Source organism: Engystomops pustulosus, chromosome 4 (assembly GCF_040894005.1).
Source record: "Engystomops pustulosus chromosome 4, aEngPut4.maternal, whole genome shotgun sequence".
NCBI classification, from domain to species: Eukaryota; Metazoa; Chordata; class Amphibia; order Anura; family Leptodactylidae; genus Engystomops; species Engystomops pustulosus.
The window spans coordinates 76,208,983-76,236,209 of record NC_092414.1 but is presented as its reverse complement, the minus strand read 5'-3'; the positions used below and the strand labels follow the sequence as shown (position 1 = coordinate 76,236,209).

At 43.3% G+C, this 27,227-nt stretch overlaps 1 protein-coding gene across 1 annotated transcript; it reads right to left on the bottom strand.

Annotated features, from left to right (window-relative positions):
• Window positions 1–27: 27 nt before the first annotated feature.
• On the bottom strand, window positions 28–27,227 carry NT5DC3 (5'-nucleotidase domain containing 3). Its single transcript, XM_072146373.1, has 14 exons — window positions 26,956–27,227; window positions 20,495–20,679; window positions 15,398–15,472; window positions 14,873–14,928; window positions 10,981–11,071; window positions 10,421–10,558; window positions 9,882–9,942; window positions 8,064–8,166; window positions 7,745–7,846; window positions 5,709–5,790; window positions 5,525–5,611; window positions 4,134–4,274; window positions 3,759–3,823; window positions 28–2,250 (listed from the first exon to the last, which is right to left on the bottom strand). Exons 1-14 carry the CDS (start codon window positions 27,152–27,154, stop codon window positions 1,989–1,991), a joined length of 1,647 nt encoding a protein of 548 aa, XP_072002474.1. The 5' UTR covers window positions 27,155–27,227; the 3' UTR covers window positions 28–1,988.

Genomic DNA, 27,227 nt, shown 5'->3' with positions numbered 1-27,227 from the left:
CCTTTAATGAATAAAACAACCAATAAAAAAGTTTAAACACATTTATTAATATTTTACTAAAATCACTGGTAAAACAGAAAAATGAATTCATACAGAAATGTAATACAATAAATATTACATAGTTTATCAAGTTTACCTGTCATAAATAGATTGCACAGGATCATACCAAAATACATTGTATAGATAAGCTGGTACCATTTAGAAATACTCTAAGTCAGCAATTTACTACTCAATATAAAATGTGCAATAAGGCAACATAATGTACTTACAATCCTATTGTAGTGGCTGTGCTGGTCTAGATTAATGTATAGTGCTATAGACAATATCACAACTCCTGCAGTGTAAACATACTTCAAAGTCACAGTCACCCTATGACCACACAAGCAATACACACGCCAAATATCAGGCATTAGAAAACAAGCAAATCGTCTCTCAGACAGAAAATTAGTAGCGTGTATCTAAACCAAGTTGTAGCATCAATTCTATAAGCTACGATAAGCAATAAATAAAAGGAGACATTCATGGAATATTCAATAGCCTGGTATATTCCATTATTTATACTCGTTCTGTGTCTCATTTCCCAAAAGTATCTGAGAATAGATTGTACTAACTAAAGCAACATAGAACAAACCTAGAGCTAGAAAACAATAAGTTACTTCAGAGAAACGCTTGTCTGTAGCACCCCTTGCATGAACAGTAAGAGGGGTTGGGGTCTATGTGCTTCGTTCTGAAAGGTCATCTGTTTTGGAAAGAGGGCAAAAATTCCAAATGTTAAAAAACAAAAAGACACTACCAGAGCAAGCAAAACCACAATATATCACAAAGCACACACACAGGAACACATTCACCCTGGTATAGTGACAGATCTAGTTTTCTCCACTTCCATCCCATCTCATCTGCCTATTCCCTGCAGGCTTTGTATAAAGAAATGTCAAGTAGTAACTAACTGATACATTCACAAATCTCACACAAGAATTTTTTTACTTCTTTAAAATAACCTTTTAAACAAAAAAAATTGCTTAGGCCAGAAGAAGCTTTGTGCTGAAAATTGCACTTTGTTCCCCTACTTTAGGGGATAAATGATCACGTCCAAAGTCCATACAACTCAGACTGTACTAACTTCATTTCTTGTACCTGAAGCAAGGATGGCATTTTTGCATGATACCAAAGTTTCTATTCCACATACTGGCTGGTTTCCATCGACTATTTGCCTTGTGAAATGCACTACATTTCCAGGTACACGGATCTGGCTATGTGCGCATAGGACATTTTTTTAACTTTCTGTTAGAGGATTTAAAAAAAAAACTGTTGTGAGACAAGTATACATTGTAGAACAATCCACAGAAACATTCTATATTTGAGAAAACAAAGCAAGGCATCACAACAATCTGATAACAGAACGTATCCGATATTAGGCCCACCCTATACCTCAAGACCCATTTCCTCATTTGCAGAAGAGAAACCAGCTGGTGAGTGCAGGCTACTAGAAGACTGAAGTGGACCAGATAAGAGATATAGACAAGGGGCTGGATGAGTGGCAAGAGTGATACCAGGTTGGCCAGGTCCATTCAGACAGGAGCGGCTCAATAGTTTGTACTGGGTACTGATTGGAGACTTCATACTACATGCTTTACATGGCTTATCGTTTAAGGAGCGCATAGTCTAATAGAAAATAAGAGATTATAAAACAAATCTTGATAAAATTATACACTTCCAAACTAATTGAAGACATTCTACAACTGTAAAAATAGCTGCGATATGAAGAGAACCCTAAAATTCTTGAGTGAATCGGTAACGGGTCTAAAAAAAAACAACATAAAAACATTGCTGCTTTGTACAAGTCATCACTCATGTTCAGGTCTAAATACATGTGGCAATCTGCACTCCATAAAAGCTGGTAAATTGTAGAGTGTTACAAATGACTTCTAAAAGCTACATTCAGTTCATCATCCATGAAGCCATAACAGTACATGACTGGAGGGGAAGAATCACTTCTGCTGAGCTATTTGCTGCAAGAATGGGATCCCGAATGTACCAGGGTACTGCTGTTCAGACCACACAGGGACCTCATGCTGGAGCGGTGTTCTCTTTGGATAAAAAGTGTGATGCAGGTCATAGTTCAGTAAGCAGCTTAAGGATTCCATGTAAATATCAGCAAACCGAGAGAGGCGCCTCAAGAAGTAGGTGGGATTATGATCAGTCCGGAATATACTGCCAAAACGGGGGTTAAAGATTTTTCGAGCCTTGTCCCTACATTAGACAGAAGAATTATTAGGAAGTATTAGCTGGTAAGAAGTAGCATTTGTGGCATTACCTTAATTTATCATTGTCAATATTTATCAACATTTTTTTATTCTCTACAATGTTTTTATTGCCAAATATTGGAGCTTACATTCTACAATGCTAGCAGTAGGGAAGGAAGAGGAGTAGGTGATTGCCTATGGCACCACCCTCGCCTCCCACTCTTGGGGACGACGTCTCAGCCCTCATTGGTAACAACTGTATGTGACTCTTAAAGAGGACCTGTCACCCAATTTATCGGCACTAGGAGCTGCTTACTAAAGTGTTTGATAGCGTTACCGGAGGTTTCCAGTAACACTATCACTCTAACACTGCAGCGTTTGATCAAGCACTAGGAGCTGCTTACTTTAGTAAGCAGCTCCTAGTGCCGAAAATTTAGGTGACAGGTCCTCTTTAAAGATGCACATACCGCTGAGCGTGTGACCCATGCCGCACCGCAGTAATGTCACTGTTTCAGAGATGGCACTGCTGCCTGTGTCCGGTGTAATAAGAGCAGGAACGAGGAGGTGGCTGCCAGGACTGAAGGTAGGTGAGTATACATTTTTTTTTTGCTGGATCTGCCGATATACTGGAAGGGGAGGTGTGTGCCTCGGCCCACCTATCGCCTAGGGAGGACGTGTGCTGGGCTTCCATTTGCACTAGATTTATTTCTGATAGGAGTTGGTCTCTTTTTTAATGTGGGTAAGGAGCATTTAATTTAAAATCAGGATCGGCCCCGATTCTGCCATGTTTTTGCTGCAATTTTACTTAGGGGTGTGCAATATTGGACAGCAGATATATAGAAGAGCAGCAACATAAGAATGAGATAAATCCCCCAAAAAATATTAAAAAACAATGACTTCGCTAAATGCAATACTTTTTAATGAACCTCCTACTGTAGCATGCACATGGCTGTGGTTGCCAAATCACCACCATCCTCTGTATATAAAAAGACTTTGGCAGCAATTCAACGGCTCTATAGATACATTTCCTCAGTTGGATGTTAATTACCTGTATGTAGATAATTTCCCATAAATGCAGTCATATGTTTCCCAAGGCATCAGATAGCTGTCCTTGGATACAACCACTTCTGCTGCAGTGATTGCACAAAGAAACAAAATAATTTTTGTATATGAAATACTATATGTCCCACAACCGTCTTGAATGCACGGCTGCCGGAGTGTGACGATGGTCATATCAGATGGTCTTTTTTCTAAGGGACATCATGGCTACATTTATGGGAATTTTCACACAGCTACAATTTTTTATAAAATGCAGTTGAAGAAATGCTGGTATATATGGCAGATACATTTTAATTAAAAGGTGAATGTCCAGATGGGTATACCATTACAGTTTTTTACATCTGATTTTGTCTACATTCCTGTGCAGTTACCCTTAATCTCCTATCCTCATTGAAGACAAGCAGGTTTGTAAACCAGTTCAAAAGAGCAGAGGAACGTCAAAGAAAAAAAATTTACCTCATCTGTTGCCTCTCTCTTATCCAATCGCGTAAGAGCATCTGTGACTCGGCATCTCTGTAAACCTGTTTGAGAAAAAACAAAATTGAAGAAGAGTTTATGTGAGACCCTTTTTCAGTTCCACTTTTAATAAAATAAATTAAAAAAAATAGTACAGCATAGAGAGAGAAAGAAAAGAGTAGCCATTTAATATAGAATTACATGAACTGGATCAGGATGTTTAAATTCAGGCTGGACATCTTTTAGAAACAAAACAATGAGATGAGAAGGAGGTATACTATGTACATGAACTGAAGCAGGGGGAGATCAATGGCCGCTAGCCCGGCCTGCACAATGGTCAGATGAAACCACCAACTTACTTATTTTCCCACATACCTGCATTCGTTCAAGTAAACCGGTTAGACCCTGCAGCCAGGCCATCGTCTCAATATACTCAGAAGTGTTCATGATCGTAAGTTCTGATTTCAGCTCAGGAATTATGGCACCTGTCCTCCACCCATGCTTTAAGGTTAGGTCCTAGATAATAAGGAGGCAACATAGGATTGTATAGACTTGCAGACTACCGAATCACAAATTTCTAAAAATCACAAGAAGGCTGCATAGGAAAGTATAGTGTGGGCTATCCTGCAACATATTTCACTGTAACAAGTCGGATGAAAAGTTATGTTAACAATCACATAAAAGAAAAATACCCGTCAACCAAGGTCAACCCTGAGATAATTTTTATTTTTATTTAACTAGTCATTATTTAGTTGTGCAGTCATCTTGCCAAATTACAGCCAGTCAGGGTTAATTGATATGCCCATGTTGTGTTACATTAGCCCAATGCACTAATCGCTAGCCATATCTTGTGTGACAACTGCACGACTAGATGAGGCATCCTCCCCTGTCACCAGTTTAAGAGGTTTTCAAATTTTTTGAAAGGCCACTGAGGAGGTAGGATTTATAATAAATAATAATAATAATAATAATAATAATAATACGGATTTAAAAATAATGTATTTACTTTCAAAACCCCTTTTAAGGGGGTTTATTTATTATCAGTTATTTATATTGACAGCAATGTAGATTGGATTATACAAATCCCATCCACATATTGGGGAAAAAATCATGCAGTGGAAACGGGCTTAGAATCTGCAGCATGCTGGGAAGTACAACACTGAAGTCAAGCTCTCTCCACCTCCATTCAACCCATATGTTGTAAAGGACGTCCCACATCCCTCCCTTATGACAAGTTTCACTCTCTGTTAGCCCAGCACATACATTGTGCATGTTAGGCTACAGTGCACCCAGAGTGAGCCCCATCTCTGTGACGTTATGGTGAGGATGACCAGAAGGGCTAAAATGATTTATAGGACCAAATTGTCATCTTATAATTTGCTGTATAACTGGTAGTCCTTCCTGTGGGCTTCGTGATAATTTGATGCGGTCATTAAACTGGATCAATTCCATAAAAATTATATGTGTAATGTTCTCTTACATTTATAGCAATGTAAATGTTTCCTTTTTTAATTATTTGTCTTACTGTAGCATTATAAAGGGTTTCAGTATATATTTTGCAATAAATATTTTTGCAGTTGTACAAAATACCAACCCAACTACCTAAATTTTGTACTGCACAATAATCCCTTCTAAAGATCTGCAATGCTGATAGCAACAATATACGAGTGAAAGAAGTATCTAGCAAACAAACATAGCTGCTACTAGCAGATGCTAAATTGGATTTATTTTTATACAGGTTTTATGTTCTAAGAGACAGGACTTACTGCCAGATCACTATATATGTGATCACCAAAGTATAAGACTTTAGATCCTCGCCAACCAGTGAGCTTCAAAAATTCAAACAGGTTGCCCTATAGAAAGGAAAAAACAAAATGCATAAACCATTCAAAATTATTCAACATATATTGCAAGCCTTAATAAGAATATAAAAAAGCTAAAAGTACAAACCTGCTTGTAAATCTTGCCCTTTTCTAGTTGGTGAATTTTATCCCACAGTAAAACTCCTCGATCTGTAACCTTCCGGAAAGGTCTGAAGAAATATTTAAAAAAAAAAAAAAACACAAAAAAACTGAAAATCATGAAAGGGCTGGACTAAAGCAATTTTACTGTATAACTAAGAGTTTCAGGAGCGAAAGTGTAAAATGGATCCAGATTTTCCCATAACTATTAAAGAAAATCTATAATGAAAATCAAGCATGGCTACACCAGGGACATTACCAGAGCCACTCTGTGTTGTAGCTTCACAGGCTGTTACAGGAGCACTTCCCCCTCCCACGGTGTGTTGAAACACCCTCTGCTGCTGTGAGATTACATCAGGCACAGGGAGGGGAAAGTGCTGAGGTAGAAGGGGAATGGGGGAGACAGTTGTTTCCTTGAAGCTGTAGCACGGTGGAGTTCTGTTAATCCCCCAGAACCCTTCAGGTTCGTTAACATAAATTTGCCAGACACACTAGACGCTCAGTCCCTCACATCCTCGCTGTGGCCAGTATACCAGTTTTTTGTTGCAATTCATGTACTAAGTCTCCCTATGCCCTACATAGGATCTCCACAAATCAACAGCAGAAAGGTTTGTTAAAATATGTTTTATTGCAAAGTTGCTTAAAGGTCATCTACCACCAGACTACTCATGGTAGAGAGTGTCCTAAATAGGTTGCTCCTTACGTTTAGGAGAGGGTGGGGACGTGCCTTACAAAGTTAATTATTTCGGCATTAAAAATGCAAACAAACTGGCGATAGCAATTTATGCACGCCCCTCCCCCCAGGGCAGGGGAACTAGGAGACTAGGGGCATTAGGGGCGTTCATAAAGTTATCACGGGCACTAAAAACTTCGACATACATGTAAAACACAGTCCCCCCTGTAATGAGAAGCCTATTTAGGACACTCTACAACCAGTAATCTGGTGGTAGATGCCATTTAATTTATAGTTCAATGTAGAGTGACAATAAAAATGTTAGGATATTTTATTGAACCGGATTTGGAGTTTTCTTCGTTTATTCAGCAAAGTATTTTGCTTCTGACTTTTTCAGATTTTGGATTGATGCAGCAGTCTACATTCCTATATCATAACCATAATTCAGATATAAGGAACATCACTGTACTAAGGTCTTTCCCTATGCTAGTTTTACATTAGCTTCAATTACTCTTCATTCCCAATCACAACAGGAAGTTCTTTATTATTCCATGTAATAATGACGGCCATATAAATTATTTCAGTCTAAAGGCTACAATTAACAGCAAGTCTGAAAGCATAAACCCAGATTAAACCAGTTAATGTCTATAAAACTATTCCCACCATTAAACATTGCATCAATGCTACTTTAACAAGATCAAGCGATTGTGAAGGAAACTATCCATTAGCCAAGTCTCCATTACAATAATGGTGTTGTGTGCCTGCTGGCAAATGCATTTCTCAATCCATCTATTGACCAGATGCCAAGTTTTCTACTTAAAAATATAATCCATCCTAATTCACGCAGCATGGTCTGAGCCACAAGCAAGTTTAGGTTATGGTCTGTTTTAGACAACCATGGTCGTCCTGCAAATCACAGTCCATACAGCATCCTGTCTCTGCACTGACCACTCTGCCAGGGAGTGGTCCTTAAAATCCAGGCACCATGACTGTAGTAATCTTCTTATATTTGTATCTTCATGCCAATTAGCCTGAAGGGCTCTTGTAGACGTTAACAGAGCCAATCTGTGTTGTAGCTTCACAGGCTGTTACAATGTGCAGGATCACTTCCCTCCTCACACTGTATGAGATAACAGGAGGCAGATGGAAGTGCTGGGGGAGTAAGTGGTAGGGGGAGACGCCTCCCAGAGCTCTTCTTGCTCATTAGCATAATGTTAAAAGTTAAAAAAAGGAGGCCATGGATAACAAATATAAGGATATTAGCACAGTCGCAGTGCCTGGATCTATGAGTAAGTGTCCATGGTTTATCATGATGGATTTTGATGGAAGATTTCCTTAAAGCTGTTGCATACCTTCTTTTGTCATTGAAGAAATTTGGTTTGTCAGCTTGAACAATTACAACGTCGAAAAGATCTCTCCAATCTTTTCCCACAATGAAATTCATTCCTTTGTCCCTGAAAAGAAATTCTGCAAAATTATTCATTTGTAAACACCATTTTATAAAATAAGCAGCAAAACTGTTTGTAGTAGACAAAGAAAAAAAATGTCTAATTGATTGTAGTAGTAGTAAATGTATAAAAACAACCAATATAAATTGTGACACAATATAAACGTTGCAGTGACTTGCACATTACATCAAACAGCCTCATGGAATTTGTAATGAGGACTTACACAAAGCTACTGGGGCTGTTTGTTATAAGAAACATCTTTTTTCCATGGTTTGCCAACTTTGCCAATACAGCTTGAGTTTTCTCCCCATAGCAAATATATCTCTCTAGGAAAAAGAAAATATATATTAATCCAAGTATAAGACAATTCTTAAAACCAAATCACAAATACTGCATATTCTCTCAAAATGCTGAAAAGAGATATTGATTTGATTTCAAGGCATAAACTTGGAATGACATAAACGTAGTTCTCATCTACACTGCACCTAGAGTTCTATGGGACAGCCGATACACTAGGGCTGAGTGGTCCGCTTCCTCAGCAGGGATGTCGGGTGTCACAACCAAAACCTCTTTAATTTATCCACTTCATCTTTTCCTCCTATACACATGATTGTGGCTGCTATTCTTTGTCATAGACTAAACCTCTTGTTATTTTGTCACCATATTTGTACCCAAATATATTATTGTTTTTTTTACTTAAAGGGAACCGGTCATGGTGATTTGGGACACTAAACTACCCACAGATCCTTATGGACCGGTTTAGGGTCCCAAATCACCCTATATGAATTTTAAGCAGTCGGGAAAAAAAAAGCAAACCAAAAAAAAAAAAAAAAAAAAAAAAAAAAAAAAACGTAGGCCCCGGATGCATCGGATCATCTGATGCAAGTCTGATGTGCCCAATAAGACTCACATCCAGAAAAGTATTACAGTTTATTATTTTCTATATGAAAAAAGGTCAATTTGAGGCCCTTAACCACAGGTGCATAAGGATGGTGTGACTTAGGGTCTGAAATCGACTTGAGGTAGTCTTTAATGCCTTCAAACTCTAAAAAAAACTCAAATAAAAACATATAACACATAAATTATGCACAAAGTGTCATGGGAATTTGTTAATGTTTTTCTTTTAAAAGGGAAACAGTTATGTCTTTTACAATGTGATTTTAATGAATCAAGATGAAATTCAATGAATCAAAATGAAATAACTTTTTTTCTTCCATTTTCTGACCACGATTATGCGAGAGATGGCTGCCATCTTCCCTCTTTTTTGCTAATAGAATTTAGGGATATACAAAAGCGCAGCCTCATGGCAATGTAATCCTGTCTGTTGTGTCTGTGATATATAAGAGGGGGCTACTGCATAGAACAAAAACCCTACATGTTTAGAAAGTCTTAGTCTATCTAGTGCCCAGGATAAAAATTGCAGGAGAAAAAGTACTTTTATGTAGATGCTGAAATGGGAAATGTTTTGACAAGTGAACACGAAAGGCAGATTTGTGAAACTTTGATTCGTGTTAGGTTTCAATTGATCTCTGGTTGTGTATAAAGTTCATATTTCAATGCCATCATAACATCCATAAAGAGGTATAATCTCTTTGCAGAGTCTAATTGAACAATATGAGCAGTCAAACAGAAATTATCTGTTGCTCCACAAGCAATCCATAAGACTTGCATCATGATATCATGTACAGGCGGTCCCCTACTTAAGGACACCCGACTTACAGACAACCCATAGTTACAGACGGACCCCTCTGCCCACTGTGATCTCTGGTGAAGCTCTCTAAATGCTTTACCATAGTCCCAGACTGCAATGATCAGCTGTACGGTGTCTGTAATGCAGCTTTATTGATAATTCTTGGTCCAATTACAGCAAAAATTTTGAAACTCCAATTTTCACTGGGGCAAAAGAAAAAAATTTGTCTAGAACTTCAATTATAAAATATACAGTTTCGACTTACATACAAATTCAACTTAAGAACAAACCTCCAGACCCTATCTTGTATGTAACCCGGGGACTGCCTGTAATGAGTTACACCCTCCTTACCAATGTCAGCCTCCACAGCTCGGTACATCAGTCCTTTCACATGGACATCTCGAATTGCATCCTGTCGCAATATGCAATTATAAAAGAGAAAAAGATTCATAATGGACCAAAATATGCATAAAAACACAAGAATGGAGATTAGATTACAGAAACAGCCTCTGGATATTACACAACAATCAGAGCCGGAAGAGCACATGCACTGAAGTGAATGTGGAGCCGGGCCGACTGCCCCAATACTATGGATAGATCTGTCTACCACTAATCAGGGCTAATGATCCCCCAAAAAAAGACTTTATAATCTAATCTTTGTAATGCTAACAGTAAGAGCAAGTAAACTCCTCCCCACTGGAGGGAAGGAGTAGGAGGGAGTGAGAACTAGAGGGATGGCCTGACTTGGCAGAGTTGTATATGATTATAAAGTCTTTTTTCTGGGGGGTGGGTAATCAGTAGCGCTGCCTTTTTAGCCAGAAATAGGGTGCCATTTAAATACAATTCTGCTATGGGTACCTGTCCTGTGCTGTATTTTATGTATTACGTACCTTTACATCTTTATACAAATGCACAGGTTCATAGTCAATGTTGTTTTTCAGGAAATAATCATTGACACAAGAGAGCAACGTCATCTCTGGCAAGGAGAAGATATCCATGAACTGCTTCAATGTGTTTCCTTCTGAACTCTGTAAAGGAATTGGCACTTTGTTACAAATGATTGGGGCAGGATCACAAAATATTAATTACAGGCGGTCCCCTACTTAAGAACACCCGACTTACATACGTTACAAACGGACCTCTGGATGTTGTCAATTTAATGTACTTTTGCCTTAGGCTACAATAAACCGTTATAACTGCTTTATTGGTAATCCTGGTTCTTACTGTACATCCTAGTGTATGCCAATAAATGAGAAGTGCAAGAAAATTCTAGGCCCCAAAGCCTTTTTTTCTTCTCAGATTTCCATGACCGAGATGGCACAAGGCCATTAACTACTATAGCAATAATAGCTGCTGTGGTTCTATACCCGGCTGGTCCATGTAAAAATTTAACAGAGACAAGGATCTGCAAGAAATAATGAAATGAGAAGTCTAAGAATAATATATTTACCTTTCCATAAAAGTCACTCATCTGTTCTAGAGGTACATGGGAGCCTTGATACATTTCAATAACTTCAGAATCTGGGACAACTTCAAATCCTCTGAAAAGAAAATGACAAATAATCTGCTGGATTTTCAAATGATAGAAAGTAGAAAATATGTCACTTTATATTTTTTTCTTGCAGCAAACAGGAAATTTCATGTATTAAGCTTCACTAATTGCTTATTATAAAATAGAAGTGTTATACACCAGATAACAAGGGTTCTGCCACATCCCTCATGACTCCTCCATTATTTGCAGAAAGTGGTCAACCACTTCTGTTTTTGGAGATGGTTTGTGTAATGAAAAGTTATTCAATTTTAAGTATAGTTTCTGTATGAATTCCTAATGGTTTTCCAGATTTCTGCTTTCCTTCCTAAAGCTTCTAGGTTTACTTCCAGTGGATCTGTCCATGGTCATGTGGTGTCACACTGATACACAGCTCTGACATCACACGACCATGGTCAGATTTCTATCCACTGGAAGTAAACATAGAAGCTTTCTATAAAATGACAGCAAGCAGAGATCTAGAAAACCGTGGGGAATTGATACCATATCAACTATTTGCTAAAATTGGACAATCCCTTTAATAAAATCTTTATGTTGTGACGGTGTATGTACTGTATATGCTTGAGTATAAGGCAAGTTTTTAGCACAATATTTGTGCTGAAAAAGTCCCACTCGGCTTATAATCGAGTAAATAAAAAAAATAATAAACTTTGTTCTTAACTCTGCCGCTCCCAGAAGATCCTTTCCTCTTGTCTTTCTGTGATACAGTGTGGATAGAGATGGGTCCATCCACTGTACCTGCACACACACTATGACACAGATGTGTCGCAGCCATGATGACATCAAATCAAAGCCGGCAGGCTTATATTCGAGTGGGCTCATACTCAAATATGTACAGTAGATGAAATAATGTGTAATCATGTATATGTTACAATGCAAACCACACTTAAAGGGAACCCGTCACCACTATTTTCACAAATACAGCTAGTGACAGGTTCCTATAGAGCTCTAATAACTATTTGACACCCTGCTTGTAGCTAAAAATTATGCCCCTGAGATTCCCATATATTCAACTTTATAGTTTTATCTGGTAACTAAGCATGGCTACATGTAGTCCAGGTGGGCGTGGCCTCCTCGGGCTGAATCCAGCAGCTCCTCCCCATCCCTATCTCTGTATGCTGCTATAATGTCATGTGACCAGGGTGACATCGCAGGTCCTATAGCTTTTGTAGCATTAGGAACTGTACACTATGAAATCACAGCATATTTTATCAAATGAAATCACAGCAGCCTGCATGGAGAGGAGTGGTAGTCCATGGAGGCTGCTGTGATGGCTTTATGTGGTCAGATATGTACATGGGGTATAGTTTTCATATTAGGTAGCTCAAGGACCTTTGATGATGTCACCTTGGTCACATGACATTAGGCCACGCCCCCGTGGACTAGCTCCAAAGCTGCATAGATACCAGGCAAGATTATAACTCTGATTTTATGGGGATCTGAGGGGAACAATTTTTAGCTAAAAGCAGGGTGTCAGATAGTTACTAGAGCTCTATAGGAACCTGCCACTACCTGTATTTATGAAAATAGTGGTGACGGGTTCCCTTTAATGGGTTTTATTAAGGGGCTCCTTTCTTAAAAAATAATAATAAGGATTTAAGTGAGATTACAGGGGGTGTTCCCAAATTTTTTAAAAAAAGGGTAAATATTATGCCCCAATAGGGTCACCCATGTTGTACTTGCCCTGGTAAACTTTCCCCTTCTCTCCATAGGTGCCTAAAGGTGACGAAACCCTCCTCACCCAACCCAACAGCCGAGAGCGCTTGGAGAATTTAGCCAGGGCTCAGTGTTACTATAAATTTAGGCACCATGCATATGAATGTTGTTTTTGTCTGTGTGCTATAGATTAATTCAGCACACAAAAACATACACGTCCCCAAATCAGTGAGTAAAACAAGATTTAAGTATCAACCAAAGTAACAAACAAACTTTTCACTATACCCTAAAATCAATCTACTGAAAACATGCCATATGGGTTGATGGACCAATGAAAGAACTGAAAAGCAAACCCAGCAGAACCCAGCCTATCACTGTGACTTGGACCCTCATGATCACATCCTGCAGATAAGAAATTCTTATTCTAATCCGGAAAACCCCAACAAAAACATTACAGTATGTAAGACAAAGTGCACATTCCGGTTGGTGAATAAACACAATGGCAACTGTGAGCCAGATCTTCTCATTCATACATTTCAGTATCTGACCTCACACACTCCCTGGTTATATTCCATGATCTGGTATGAGAGTGGAGGCAAAACAAAAACAGGCATGACCGAATGTAACTTGAATGTATTTTTCCATTATATTTTTTAATATGTTTTATGTAACAGCTGCCTAAAGAACACATTTGAAGATTACCTATTAAGGGCACAAAGATGTAGAAATCCATGTAATATATGGGCTCTAGTCTGGGCTCTCTTCATAAACTGGACCTCCAGCCATTATCAAGGCTCCACATCAGGTTCTTTTGGAAATTGCCCTGCGTGACCCCACACCACTTGGGATATTTGAAAATTAACTAAAGATATTGGGAGCAGAGATCTAATACACGAGGATTGGTTTAATTGCTAAGATAATACAAAGCAGTTTAGAGACTTGGATCTGAGCAAATCTCTAACTACAGATTAAGAGATTATTTCATTATTGAGCAAGTTTTAATTACAGAAAGGAAGTGAACACGTACAGACGCCACACACTGCCATTTCTATTTTTCCTGATCACATTTTTTTAGCCAAGTTTGGAACATTAAGCAACAATTTATTTTGCAATCCTATTCACTCACAGTTTGGAACATATAATCTACAATGAAAGAAATGAATAGGTTTATCGCTAGGATCAAACCTGAGAGCTACTGAAAACTGCAACAAAGTCATAAAGTCCTACAAAAACTTCCAGTCCCCATACTATTTTAAGAAGGCAAAACTGTTTTGTGCATTTCAATAGAACGTGGATTGTATGCAAGTTTTCTGGCAAACAAACCATGAAAAACTCACAATTCCTGGAGCGCGACTATGACACACACACACACTGACACACACACACACACACATACATAACTCTGGTGAGCCACAAAGGGCTCTGGTGGGAGTTTCCAGCGCCCCTCATTGAGGTCTTTTCACTGGTTGTTACAATGAGCAGAGCATATCTACCTCCTGCCATTCATGATGCTGCTAGATCACACAGGCAGAGGGAGAAGGGAGAGAGCAGGGGCGGGTGAGACATGTTCTGCTCCTTGTAACAGTCTGTGAATTTTCAGCACAGAAATTGATTTAAGAGGAAGGATGTCATGGATAACAAATAAAATAAGATTATGGTAGATTTCTATAGATTTTTTACATTTCAAGAAAGCAATGAAGAATTTATATTAGTAAATTCCTTATATCCAACCCCATGCACATTACAAAATAAAAAAATAAAATAAAGCCAAACCTTTTAAGGTGTGTCCTTGGTGTAGCAGTTTAAGTTGTGAGTGTACAGTAAACACTTGCATTAACAACTTGCATAGCTACACACTAATGTTTTAAAGTATATGAATATAATGTGCACCGTGCAACATTAAAAATTAAAGAGGCTGTCTGGTTTACAATAAGGTAAGGGCAAGGAGGGGGTTAAGACCACTGCAATGTGGAATTTCTCTAGTATTCATATAAATATTTTCAGTGCTGGTCCCTGTTTGGTAGGTTATGAACAGCCACATTAGTAATGTAGGTCCAAGGTCAAGAAACGCTAGAAGGAATAGATAGATGTGAAGTATATAAAAAAAGAACAATGCCAATAACAGTCCTGGACTTACCTGTATACCGTCCCCAGCTGAATGTAATGGAAGGAATCGATCTTCATTAACAGTGCCTACAAACAGAAGACTGTGTGAAATAGAGAATCATAACAACCAAGAAATACATTTACAGTCTTTATTAATAAAATGGCTAAAACGGCTATGGGGACTGAGCGCTCCTAGAGGAATATCAAGGTACTATAAATCTGGTCAATAGGAAATGGTGCACGCAACATCTACGGGTTGTGCAACTAAATGATAGTCCAGGGTAGATGAAAAGGTCACCATCCCCATCAACTGCATTACAGCCTTACTGAATTCCATTGAAACAAGTCCTATAAACTTAGTAATAACCCAGATATCCTATACTTGTTCACAGTCAAGGAAGTTGTAAAAAGAAGGATAATTTTGTACTTCCATGCATGTCTGTTTTAACTGTAGTAAATACTATAGAGAACTACAACACAAGTAAAATTTGCATCTGACCAGAGAGTCTGGACAGTTCTGACAAAAGAACTGAACTACTGGATGCGAAATACTAACCTTATGAACATCGTAGTGAAGACCCCGAATTGCGAAGTTAGGATCATACTCATATCTTTTCAATTCATTTGGATACTGTAACAAAAAGAGTTAACGTTATAAAAAAAATGCACAAACACGTAATATACCTTCAGATGCTCTGGACTTTCATTCTTTATATTTGTCACATTTTTGCTTTTTCGGTGGACAAGATTGCTTCTCAGTAAAGATGACAGAAGTCTACTTCAGGATTTTGTGACTTTAAACCAGATTTTAAGATCCAAAATAGTTTAGAATAGATTTCACCTGAAGAGAGGTCATGTTGTTTTTTGCCCCCAACAGGTATCTGTATATTGTAAGTATGTGCCAAAAACAGCAGGTGATCCTACACAGAGCAAAGATTTAATGGAATAATCTATCTGCTACAAGTTTTGGACCATTCCAGGTTATGGTTTACAAATACGGATGTAAACTCCTACACAAAATTAGGAAAGTGCTCCCATTGAAAACGGATTTTGAAGCAGATTTTTCAGTCTCCAAATTTGCCATGTGAACGTTACCCTTGGTCTATAAAAGGGTATTCCACGTTTTTAGAAACAGATTTTGTGGCCTGGCTGCATGGGGGCTGCATGGGGCCCAGATGCAATACCGACCACAGCCATAGCATAATGTCCTCAGTATGAAGTTAAAAACCTAGTTATACTCACTACCATAGCCGATTTCCTTTTTGTGTTTTAGCAATGGTAGATTTCCTTTAAGCGAGTAAAAAAAAAAAAAAAAAGTCAGACAAATGCTAATGTCTCTTTACTGGCCAAACCCAAGACAGCCCATTTATGTAAGTTTAATACAGTGCCTTGCGAAAAGTATTCGGCCCCCTTGACATTCTCTACCTTCTGCCACATTTCAGGCTTCAAACAAAGATTTAAAAACATTTTTATGGTGAAGTGGAACAAAATTCATTGGATACTTAAAATGTTTGTAATAAATAATAAACTGAAAAGTAGGGCTTTCAATATTAATTGACCCCCTTAAGTTAATACTTTGCAGCGCCACCTTTTGCTGCAATTACAGCTGCAAGTCGCTTGGGGTATTGGGGTATTCTTCCTTGGAAAACAGCTGGAGCTCAGTGAGGTTGGATGGAGAGAGATTGTGAACAGCAGTTTTCAGCTCTTTCCACAGATTCTCGATGGGATTCAGGTCTGGACAGTGACTTGGCCATTCTAACCATTTGGCCATTTGTTTGGGAACCTTCCATTGTAGATTTTGTTTAATGTATGGAATCATGAAGATGAATATGGAAGAAGAATCTCCGTCCCAGTCTCAGGTCATCTTCTGCAGACTCCAACAGATTTTCTTCCTGTATTTTGCTCCATCCATCTTCCCATCTTAAAAAAAAAAAAATGGTCCAAACCATGATGCTGCCACCACCTTGTGTGACAGATGGGATGGCGTGTTCAGGGTGATGAGCTGTGTTGCTTTTACGCCAGATAGTTTGTAATTGTGGTCAAAAAGTTCCAATTCTTTACATCTGACCATAGCACCTTCTTACACATTTTGGTGTCTCCCAGCTGGTTTGTGGCAAACTTTAAACAAGGCTTTTTAAGGATATCTATGAGAAATGGCTTTCTTCTTGCCACTCTTCCATTAAGGCCAGATCTGTGCAGTGTACGACTGATTGTTGTCCTATGGACAGACTCTCCCACATCAGCTATAAATCTCTGCAGTTCATCCAGAGTGATCATGGGCCTCTTGGCTCCATCTCTGATCAGTCTTCTCCTTGCTTGAGATGAAAGATTAGATGGACAGACCGGTCTTGGTAGATTTGCAGTGATCTGATACTCTTTCCATTACAATATGATCACTTTCACAGGGTTTTTGGGATGTTTAAGGTTTGTGAAATCTTTTTGTATCCAAATCCGGCTTTAAACTTCCCCACAACAGTATCATGGACCTTTCTGGTGTGTTCATTGGTCTTCATGATGCTGAACCCTGAGGCTATCATGGAGCAGGTGGATTTAGAAAGAGACTATTACACACAGGTGGATTATATTTATCATCATCAGTCATTTAGGACAACATTGGATCATTCAGAGATCATCACTGAACTTCTGGAGTGAGTTTGCCGCACTGAAAGTAAAGGGGCCGAATAATATTGCACGCCACACTTTATTATTTTTTACAAAAGTTTAAAATATCCAATAGATTTTGTTCCACTTCACAATTGTGTCCCAATTGTTGATTCTTCACAAAAAAAAAAAATTACAATTTAATATGTTTATGTTTGTAGCCTGAAATGTGGCAAAAGTTAGGGGGCCGAATGCTTTCACAAGGCTCTGTATGCATTTTTCTACATGATCCAGGATCTAAGACAAACAATTTAAATTTGTTAAAAAAAAAAAAAAACTTTAAAAAAATTATATACCGGTACATCAATGGGCATCACTCAGAAGTTTGACCTGTCAAGAAGGTTGCACAAAGTCTTACAAGAAATACTTAACCATAAGGAATTTGTAAATTCCAATGTGCATGTGTTAAAGGAAACCTACCACATGATATGAGCTGGTGCCGGAGCTTATTTTTGTTAGTGTCCTAAGCCGCCGTATCGCGGTTTAAAACACTTCTTTACAAATCTTTATTGCCGAAGGAGCTTCGGCGCACCAAGGGCTCTCCTTCACTTCCTATGTAGGCGCGCGCACGTGCGATTTCCATCTTACACCTACCATATCATGTGGTAGGTTTCCTTTAAGAAGAGCTTTTACTTTATAGGATTCTTTGGACATGTTCTTTGCCCAGGGGAGAGTGTTTTACTCACCCGCCCACCCTTGTCTGCACCCATATTTTCCAATATATTATTGCTTTCTGGTTTAATAATAGTTACGATGAAGCTCACTGACCTTTCTAAGGAATGTTATAAGATAAACCAGAAACCAAAATAAAACTAAACAGAGCGTATTCCTTTCTCCCACCTCATTCTTCAGAAATCTGACAGTTACCGAATCCATGAAAAATCCGGCGGTCCAAGATAACTATTCACTTTTAGGCCAAATGGAAAACTTTGAGCTCTGCCGCAGTATTTTTTTCAGCCTCATATTGGTTGAAACATATATTTTTGTAGCTTTTATCAAATCAATGTAAAACTGATATTTAAAGCAGAATAGAGCTGAATAACATCATCTCCCTATACACAAACGTGTAGAACAGCTTATATCAACTACGTATATACCATCCATATACCAATTTTACTGAATTTATTCATAGTTCCTCCTACACAGAATCTTAAAGGAAACCTACCACTTCTGAAGGTAGGTATGAGATGTAAACACCGGGCACCAGCTCAGGGTGAGCTGGTGCCGGAGCTTACCTTAGCTAGTGTTTTAAACCTCTATATCGCGGTTTAAACACATTTTGATTTACAGCCCCGAGGTAGCTTCGCACTGCGCGCGGCCGTGCGCGCGTGACGCCTCTGGCACTTCCTATGGAGGCGCGCGGGGCTGTAAATCAAAATGTGTTTAAACCGCGATATAGCGGTTTAAAACATTAGCTAAGGTAAGCTCCGGCACCAGCTCAGGTGTTTACATCTCATACGTACCTTCAGAAGTGGTAGGTTTCCTTTAAAAGGGATTGGTCTCTTTACCTCATGTTTTCTGTAATGGGTCTGTAAGTGTGGAGGAAGGATATTAGGTAATTTACCAATACACATCTATTAATAGTTCTGCTCTGCTTTCTTGATATGCAAAGTGAAGCCTCCTGTCTTTTACCTCAGAAGCCAGAGATTCCTGTACATAAAATGGCTGCAGATGGAGGGTCATGTCATCTCTAACTGTCCATGCACAGGACCTTATGATTGATCTAATATATTAGTGGATACTATCATAAGGTCCTAGCAGCGCGTTTGTGCATGGACAGTTAGAGATCACATGACCCTCCATCTGCGGCCATTCTATGTCAGGAATCTCTTGCTAATGAAGTAAATGACAGGAGGCTTCACTTTACATATCAACAAAGCAGTGCAGAACTTTTATTAGATGTATATTGGTAAATGAATATCCTGCCCGCCTCCCACTTACACACACACACACGTTACAAAAAACATGAGGTAAAGTGGCCAACCCCTTTAAGCAACTAGGGATGCCATAACCTCAAACTGTGTGGTTTCTGAAATGTTCCCAGAAGTTAAATAATCCAGTGACAAACTATCTTATTAGTGTGAAAGAGGGCTTCATTCCATTAATGGCTAACAGATTAGACCCAAGTACATTTGAATATGGGCAGCCTGAGAAGTGAAGGGTCCTTTAAAGGGAATTTCGCATGAGTTTTGACCATAAAAAGCAGGGTTAGGTAGTACTCCTATAGAGATATGTTGCAAGTAGCAGCAGGACTGTAAAAAATGCATTTATATGACAGAATTGTAGCTGGACTTGGTGCACTGGTGTACGAGATCTCTTCACTAAACACAGCAAAGCTCATCCACCTGAGTAACTGCTGTAGTATTGAAACAGATGCCTTTTACAACAGGGGAAGGGACTGTGCTGCATTACAGTGAAAAGATCTCACACAGCAGTGTAAAAGAGTGTTCAAAGTCCAGCTACAATGCTGGTATATCAATGCATTTTTGCAGTCCTGATGCTGCTGCAGCTACTACTACTACTGTGGTTATAGACAAATTTCCTTTAAGTGTATATAAATAACTAAAAACATCAGTTGATGTAATATGTAAAATAATAGACTTAGAATACCATTCTAGGAGAAGGAATCATTCCTCCTAAGAGTTACAGGCACTGGCCCCTAAAAATGGCCAATTACACATAGATTCTGTGCCAGGGCAAGGTCAACAAGAAATAACTGTACATTTCTCCTGTTCATGATCAATAATTCTAAGTTACATATGTGTAAATAAATATACAGTGATTGATCTAAAATTGAACAACTTTTTTGCAACTTGATCATCTTATTCACTGTCAAACTAAAATGGCAAAACCGACAAGCAAGTTGCAGAAAACTGAAAGCGTTGGCCCTGCCTTCTGCAAGATTGTCAAAAACTAAAAGAAAAATGTTTATTGATCTCCATTCCATTAAGGCAGTTTTTGATAGCTTCTTATACAATATGGATGGACTCACCCGATGCTCGTGAATCAGAAGGTCACGAGCCGTGTTGAAAATCAAAGTGTGAAGGTCTTTAGAGTAGAAGGCTAAAGTATAGTCATAATCAAAGCCATAAATTTCTATGTTCTCTAGGCTCATTTCATTGTTGGAAAATATAGCCTTTGGATTCAGCATGTTACTTGGAATAGAAGGGATAATCTCTGCAACAGAAGAAAATAGATATTAGGAAGATATTGAACAACTTCAAACCCAACTTACGGTAAAGAAAAAGGCCTGTTAAAATGAGCGGCTTTGTTTTGCTATAAATGCTGCTCATTTAAACAGTAGGGAGATAAAACTTCCATAATATGTACATATGTATACACACACACACACACACACACACACACACACACACATAACATATAAATAAAAAACAACTTCACACAACAACAAAAATACAAACACTTTTCAGAGGCAACAATAATAGACTAATAACCATTAGAACAATGGTGTTTGGTGAAGCAGGTAAAGCTGATCCAATAGTTTTCATAGTACCTTTACAGAACCCTGCGTAGCAGTAAAGAGGTCATAGAAGGTAACCATCACTGAAACCTGATCTCCTGAACATATGCTCACAAGCTAAAGCACAGACCAGACAGATCCGACTGACACAATAATGCATAGGTACAGGCCGGGCCACTCTTAGCGAGACACCACTACTCCCATTGAAGCCGGAAACGTTCTGGACCACCATGGTTTTGTTTTCTTCTTCCAAATATGTAAAGCCCTAATTTATTTATCTTTCCATGAATAAATTTCTTTACAAGGGTTACATGCCACTATTAAGGGGGCATATACAGAGGCTGAATAGAATACAGTCGGTCCCCTACTTAAGGGCACCTGCCTTACAGATGACCCCTAGTTAAAGAAGGAGCCCTGTGACCTCTGGTGAAGCTCTCTGGATGTTACTATAGTCCCAGACAGCAATGATCAGCTGTAAGGTGTCTGTAATGAAGCTTTATTGATAATCCTTGGTCCAATTACAGCAAAAAATTTTGAAACTCCAATTGTCACTGGGGATCTACAATTATAATATACAGTTTCGACTTACATACATATTGAACTTTGAACATATTTCTATGTAGGAAAAATAACATGGTATCACAATAATCCTAATAACTTCCACAAAACATCTCTAAAGCAGTTTTTGGAATATTTTAATTTACAAAACAATCTGAGACTTTTTTTTTTACTATTTCAAAGACGGAGATAGAGCTTGTTTTTTGTAGGGCAGGCTGGAGTTTATATTATTAACGTATCACTGTCTTCTACAGCTCCAGGGGTTGTGAGCATGTAGCTCTTTGTGAAAAAAATTTCCGTTCGGCGCCCAAAGCGTGTATACATACTAATTTTATTAGTCCATAAAAAATGTGCAAATGCACAGTAAAAACACTTTAAAACATATTAACATATAAAAATGTGTACCGAGCACGTCCTCAGTCCAATAGGTCTTCTACAGCTTGAATGTATAAATCCCATATAAGCTGCAATACTGTACCCATCCTATAACATTATTCCCATATGAGGGCATAAAAGACAATAGGGGATATTTATATTTTTCCAGTTTTCCACTGTTACTTGAGAATCCCCCCCCCCCCTTACTGTTGTGACCCAGCTGCTCCCAAGTGCCATATCCGATAGAGGCCGCAATATGGGACTTGTGCCTTCTCCTTTGGGTCCTTGGCAGCTAAGCAACTAACCTTCTCCCTCTGAGCCTGTGCCATATTATCACAAGGAATATTGGGATAGGTTAAGTGAATAACATTATCCCATGGGGTGGGAAATATTAGACAGCATATGTAAAACGATAGCAGGAGAAAAAAAACTGAGGATCTGACTATCTTCAAAACAAAAATCTAGAGACTTTTCCTATTTTGGATAATGCTCAGAGACAAATTTCATTCAGACAGGAGTTTCTGTTTAGAAATATTCCAGCACACATTAACAACTTGTTGCTGGAACTAATGAAATTCACGGACAATCTGTTATAGGATATCTGGGCCCATCTGTGAGTCTCTATTTGGTGGTGACACAGAGAAAGACGAGAATATGATAGAAAATCAAGAGAAGATCAACGATTTCAGCATTTACTCAGTATATAAGAAACACAAGCACTGCTCCGATAGGGTCTACATACTTAGGCATTATGTTATATGTGACATCTTCTCACACATACACAAACACTGGAGACTGCTGTATATGTATCCATGTCAGGAGAACAGCCCGGTCTCTGCTCCAGTAACATATTGCACAATGCTACATCCAGAACCACCTCTCCTGTTCCTGATGTCCTTCTCCTTAGGGGAGGGTCATGTCAGTCAGCAGATGTGTACAATCACTACAACTGGCCATACACAATGAAGTTGTCACCCAACTCACCCCCTACACACACCCAGCTACAGATGCATCATGTATGTAGCTGAAAGTGGTAAACTGATCAGCCATCTTTAGAATATGTGATTCGAGAGTAATAGGGGCAACAGTCAGTATCCATGCCGATAGGTCGCTTGTCATCTTAGGTCAGTGACGACACCTACATAACATGGCCTGTATGCAGCTCAGTCTGATTCAGGTGAATGGGGCTAAGCTGCAGCACCGAGCTGCCATGAAAATATCCTTCTACATATCAGCATCAGGATGTAGTATAAGCTGCTGTGTACTGATTCCTTCCCCAAGGAATCAGCCATGTATGAAGAACAAGATGCAGGGTGGCCGCTCTCAGGTGAGGGCACCGTCAGGCTGCAGGGTGGCCGCTCTCAGGTGAGGGCACCGTCAGGCTGCAGGGTGGCCGCTCTCAGGTGAGGGCACCGTCAGGCTGCAGGGTGGCCGCTCTCAGGTGAGGGCACCGTCAGGCTGCAGGGTGGCCGCTCTCAGGTGAGGGCACCGTCAGGCTGCAGGGTGGCCGCTCTCAGGTGAGGGCACCGTCAGGCTGCAGGGTGGCCGCTCTCAGGTGAGGGCACCGTCAGGCTGCAGGGTGGCCGCTCTCAGGTGAGGGCACCGTCAGGCTGCAGGGTGGCCGCTCTCAGGTGAGGGCACCGTCAGGCTGCAGGGTGGCCGCTCTCAGGTGAGGGCACCGTCAGGCTGCAGGGTGGCCGCTCTCAGGTGAGGGCACCGTCAGGCTGCAGGGTGGCCGCTCTCAGGTGAGGGCACCGTCAGGCTGCAGGGTGGCCGCTCTCAGGTGAGGGCACCGTCAGGCTGCAGGGTGGCCGCTCTCAGGTGAGGGCACCGTCAGGCTGCAGGGTGGCCGCTCTCAGGTGAGGGCACCGTCAGGCTGCAGGGTGGCCGCTCTCAGGTGAGGGCACCGTCAGGCTGCAGGGTGGCCGCTCTCAGGTGAGGGCACCGTCAGGCTGCAGGGTGGCCGCTCTCAGGTGAGGGCACCGTCAGGCTGCAGGGTGGCCGCTCTCAGGTGAGGGCACCGTCAGGCTGCAGGGAGGCCGCTCTCAGGTGAGGGCACCGTCAGGCTGCAGGGAGGCCGCTCTCAGGTGAGGGCACCGTCAGGCTGCAGGGAGGCCGCTCTCAGGTGAGGGCACCGTCAGGCTGCAGGGAGGCCGCTCTCAGGTGAGGGCACCGTCAGGCTGCAGGGAGGCCGCTCTCAGGTGAGGGCACCGTCAGGCTGCAGGGAGGCCGCTCTCAGGTGAGGGCACCGTCAGGCTGCAGGGAGGCCGCTCTCAGGTGAGGGCACCGTCAGGCTGCAGGGAGGCCGCTCTCAGGTGAGGGCACCGTCAGGCTGCAGGGAGGCCGCTCTCAGGTGAGGGCACCGTCAGGCTGCAGGGAGGCCGCTCTCAGGTGAGGGCACCGTCAGGCTGCAGGGAGGCCGCTCTCAGGTGAGGGCACCGTCAGGCTGCAGGGAGGCCGCTCTCAGGTGAGGGCACCGTCAGGCTGCAGGGAGGCCGCTCTCAGGTGAGGGGACCGCCAGGCTGCTGGGTGGCCGCTCTCAGGTGAGGGGACCGCCAGGCTGCTGGGTGGCCGCTCTCAGGTGAGGGGACCGCCAGGCTGCAGGGTGGCCGCTCTCAGGTGAGGGGACCGCCAGGCTGCAGGGTGGCCGCTCTCAGGTGAGGGCACCGTCAGGCTGCAGGGTGGCCGCTCTCAGGTGAGGGCACCGTCAGGCTGCAGGGTGGCCGCTCTCAGGTGAGGGCACCGTCAGGCTGCAGGGTGGCCGCTCTCAGGCCGCAGGGTGACCGCTCTCAGGTGAGGGCACCGTCAGGCTGCAGAGTGGCCGCTCTCAGGTGAGGGGACCGTCAGGCTGCAGGGTGGCCGCTCTCAGGTGAGGGCACCGTCAGGCTGCAGGGTGGCCGCTCTCAGGTGAGGGGACCGCCAGGCTGCTGGGTGGCCGCTCTCAGGTGAGGGGACCGCCAGGCTGCAGGGTGGCCGCTCTCAGGTGAGGGGACCGCCAGGCTGCAGGGTGGCCGCTCTCAGGTGAGGGGACCGTCAGGCTGCAGGGTGGCCGCTCTCAGGTGAGGGGACCGTCAGGCTGCAGGGTGGCCGCTCTCAGGTGAGGGGACCGTCAGGCTGCAGGGTGGCCGCTCTCAGGTGAGGGGACCGTCAGGCTGCAGGGTGGCCGCTCTCAGGTGAGGGGACCGTCAGGCTGCAGGGTGGCCGCTCTCAGGCCGCAGGGTGACCGCTCTCAGGTGAGGGCACCGTCAGGCTGCAGAGTGGCCGCTCTCAGGTGAGGGGACCGTCAGGCTGCAGGGTGGCCGCTCTCAGGTGAGGGCACCGTCAGGCTGCAGGGTGGCCGCTCTCAGGTGAGGGCACCGTCAGGCTGCAGGGTGGCCGCTCTCAGGTGAGGGCACCGTCAGGCTGCAGGGTGGCCGCTCTCAGGTGAGGGCACCGTCAGGCTGCAGGGTGGCCGCTCTCAGGTGAGGGCACCGTCAGGCTGCAGGGTGGCCGCTCTCAGGTGAGGGCACCGTCAGGCTGCAGGGTGGCCGCTCTCAGGTGAGGGCACCGTCAGGCTGCAGGGTGGCCGCTCTCAGGTGAGGGCACCGTCAGGCTGCAGGGTGGCCGCTCTCAGGTGAGGGCACCGTCAGGCTGCAGGGTGGCCGCTCTCAGGCCGCAGGGTGACCGCTCTCAGGTGAGGGCACTGTCAGGCCGCAGAGTGGCCGCTCTCAGGTGAGGGCACCGTCAGGCCGCAGGGTGACCGCTCTCAGGTGAGGGCACCGTCAGGCCGCAGGGTGACCGCTCTCAGGTGAGGGGACCGTCAGGCCGCAGGGTGACCGCTCTCAGGTGAGGGGACCGTCAGGCCGCAGGGTGGCCGCTCTCAGGTGAGGGGACCGTCAGGCTGCAGGGTGGCCGCTCTCAGGTGAGGGGACCGTCAGGCTGCAGGGTGGCCGCTCTCAGGTGAGGGGACCGTCAGGCTGCAGGGTGGCCGCTCTCAGGCCGCAGGGTGACCGCTCTCAGGTGAGGGCACTGTCAGGCTGCAGAGTGGCCGCTCTCAGGTGAGGGCACCGTCAGGCTGCAGGGTGACCGCTCTCAGGTGAGGGCACCGTCAGGCTGCAGGGTGGCCGCTCTCAGGTGAGGGCACCGTCAGGCTGCAGGGTGGCCGCTCTCAGGTGAGGGCACCGTCAGGCTGCAGGGTGGCCGCTCTCAGGTGAGGGCACCGTCAGGCTGCAGGGTGGCCGCTCTCAGGTGAGGGCACCGTCAGGCTGCAGGGTGGCCGCTCTCAGGTGAGGGCACCGTCAGGCTGCAGGGTGGCCGCTCTCAGGTGAGGGCACCGTCAGGCTGCAGGGTGGCCGCTCTCAGGTGAGGGCACCGTCAGGCTGCAGGGTGGCCGCTCTCAGGTGAGGGCACCGTCAGGCTGCAGGGTGGCCGCTCTCAGGTGAGGGCACCGTCAGGCTGCAGGGTGGCCGCTCTCAGGTGAGGGCACCGTCAGGCTGCAGGGTGGCCGCTCTCAGGTGAGGGCACCGTCAGGCTGCAGGGTGGCCGCTCTCAGGTGAGGGCACCGTCAGGCTGCAGGGTGGCCGCTCTCAGGTGAGGGCACCGTCAGGCTGCAGGGTGGCCGCTCTCAGGTGAGGGCACCGTCAGGCTGCAGGGTGGCCGCTCTCAGGCCGCAGGGTGACCGCTCTCAGGTGAGGGCACTGTCAGGCTGCAGAGTGGCCGCTCTCAGGTGAGGGCACTGTCAGGCTGCAGAGTGGCCGCTCTCAGGTGAGGGCACTGTCAGGCTGCAGAGTGGCCGCTCTCAGGTGAGGGCACTGTCAGGCTGCAGAGTGGCCGCTCTCAGGTGAGGGCACTGTCAGGCTGCAGGGTGACCGCTCTCAGGTGAGGGGACTGTCAGGGGGCACCAGGTAGATCATAGAAGGGCAGCTGTGGAATGAGTGGAAGGTGACCCCGCTACTATTAGTGTACAGGGGGCATGACCCTCATTCACCTGTTGTGTCACTCTGTGCCCTAGCCATGAGCACACACTCACCACCTCCCAGTAGGGGCACAGTCATTCTCACCGTTGATGCTCCTCCTCGCCTCGCTGTAGTGTGCACTCAGATACCTCCTCATGTCGCCTTCCTCCGGGCCGCCTGTACACGCAGAGAGGTACCGCAGCCATCCAGCCCTGAGCGGAGGTCCGGGGCTCGGCGCCAGCCTTCTCCCGGTGGCCCGGCTCAGCCGGCAGCAGCCTCCGAGGAAAGCCCGAGCAGGCGACATGACTGGGACTGCTAGTGAGAGCGGCGAGCCGTGCTCTATATAGGAGGCCGGCCACTTCCTAGTGACATCACTG

Excerpts from the sequence above, each read along its gene's own strand:
- NT5DC3 (XM_072146373.1), bottom strand. The coding sequence starts at position 27,154 with ATGTCGCCTGCTCGGGCTTTCCTCGGAGGCTGCTGCCGGCTGAGCCGG. Across the intron at positions 20,680-26,955 it reads GGCGAGGAGGAGCATCAACG|AGATTATCCCTTCTATTCCA; the intron begins GTGAGAATGACT and ends CTTCTGTTGCAG. Across the intron at positions 9,943-10,420 it reads ATTTGTATAAAGATGTAAAG|GATGCAATTCGAGATGTCCA; the intron begins GTACGTAATACA and ends ATATTGCGACAG.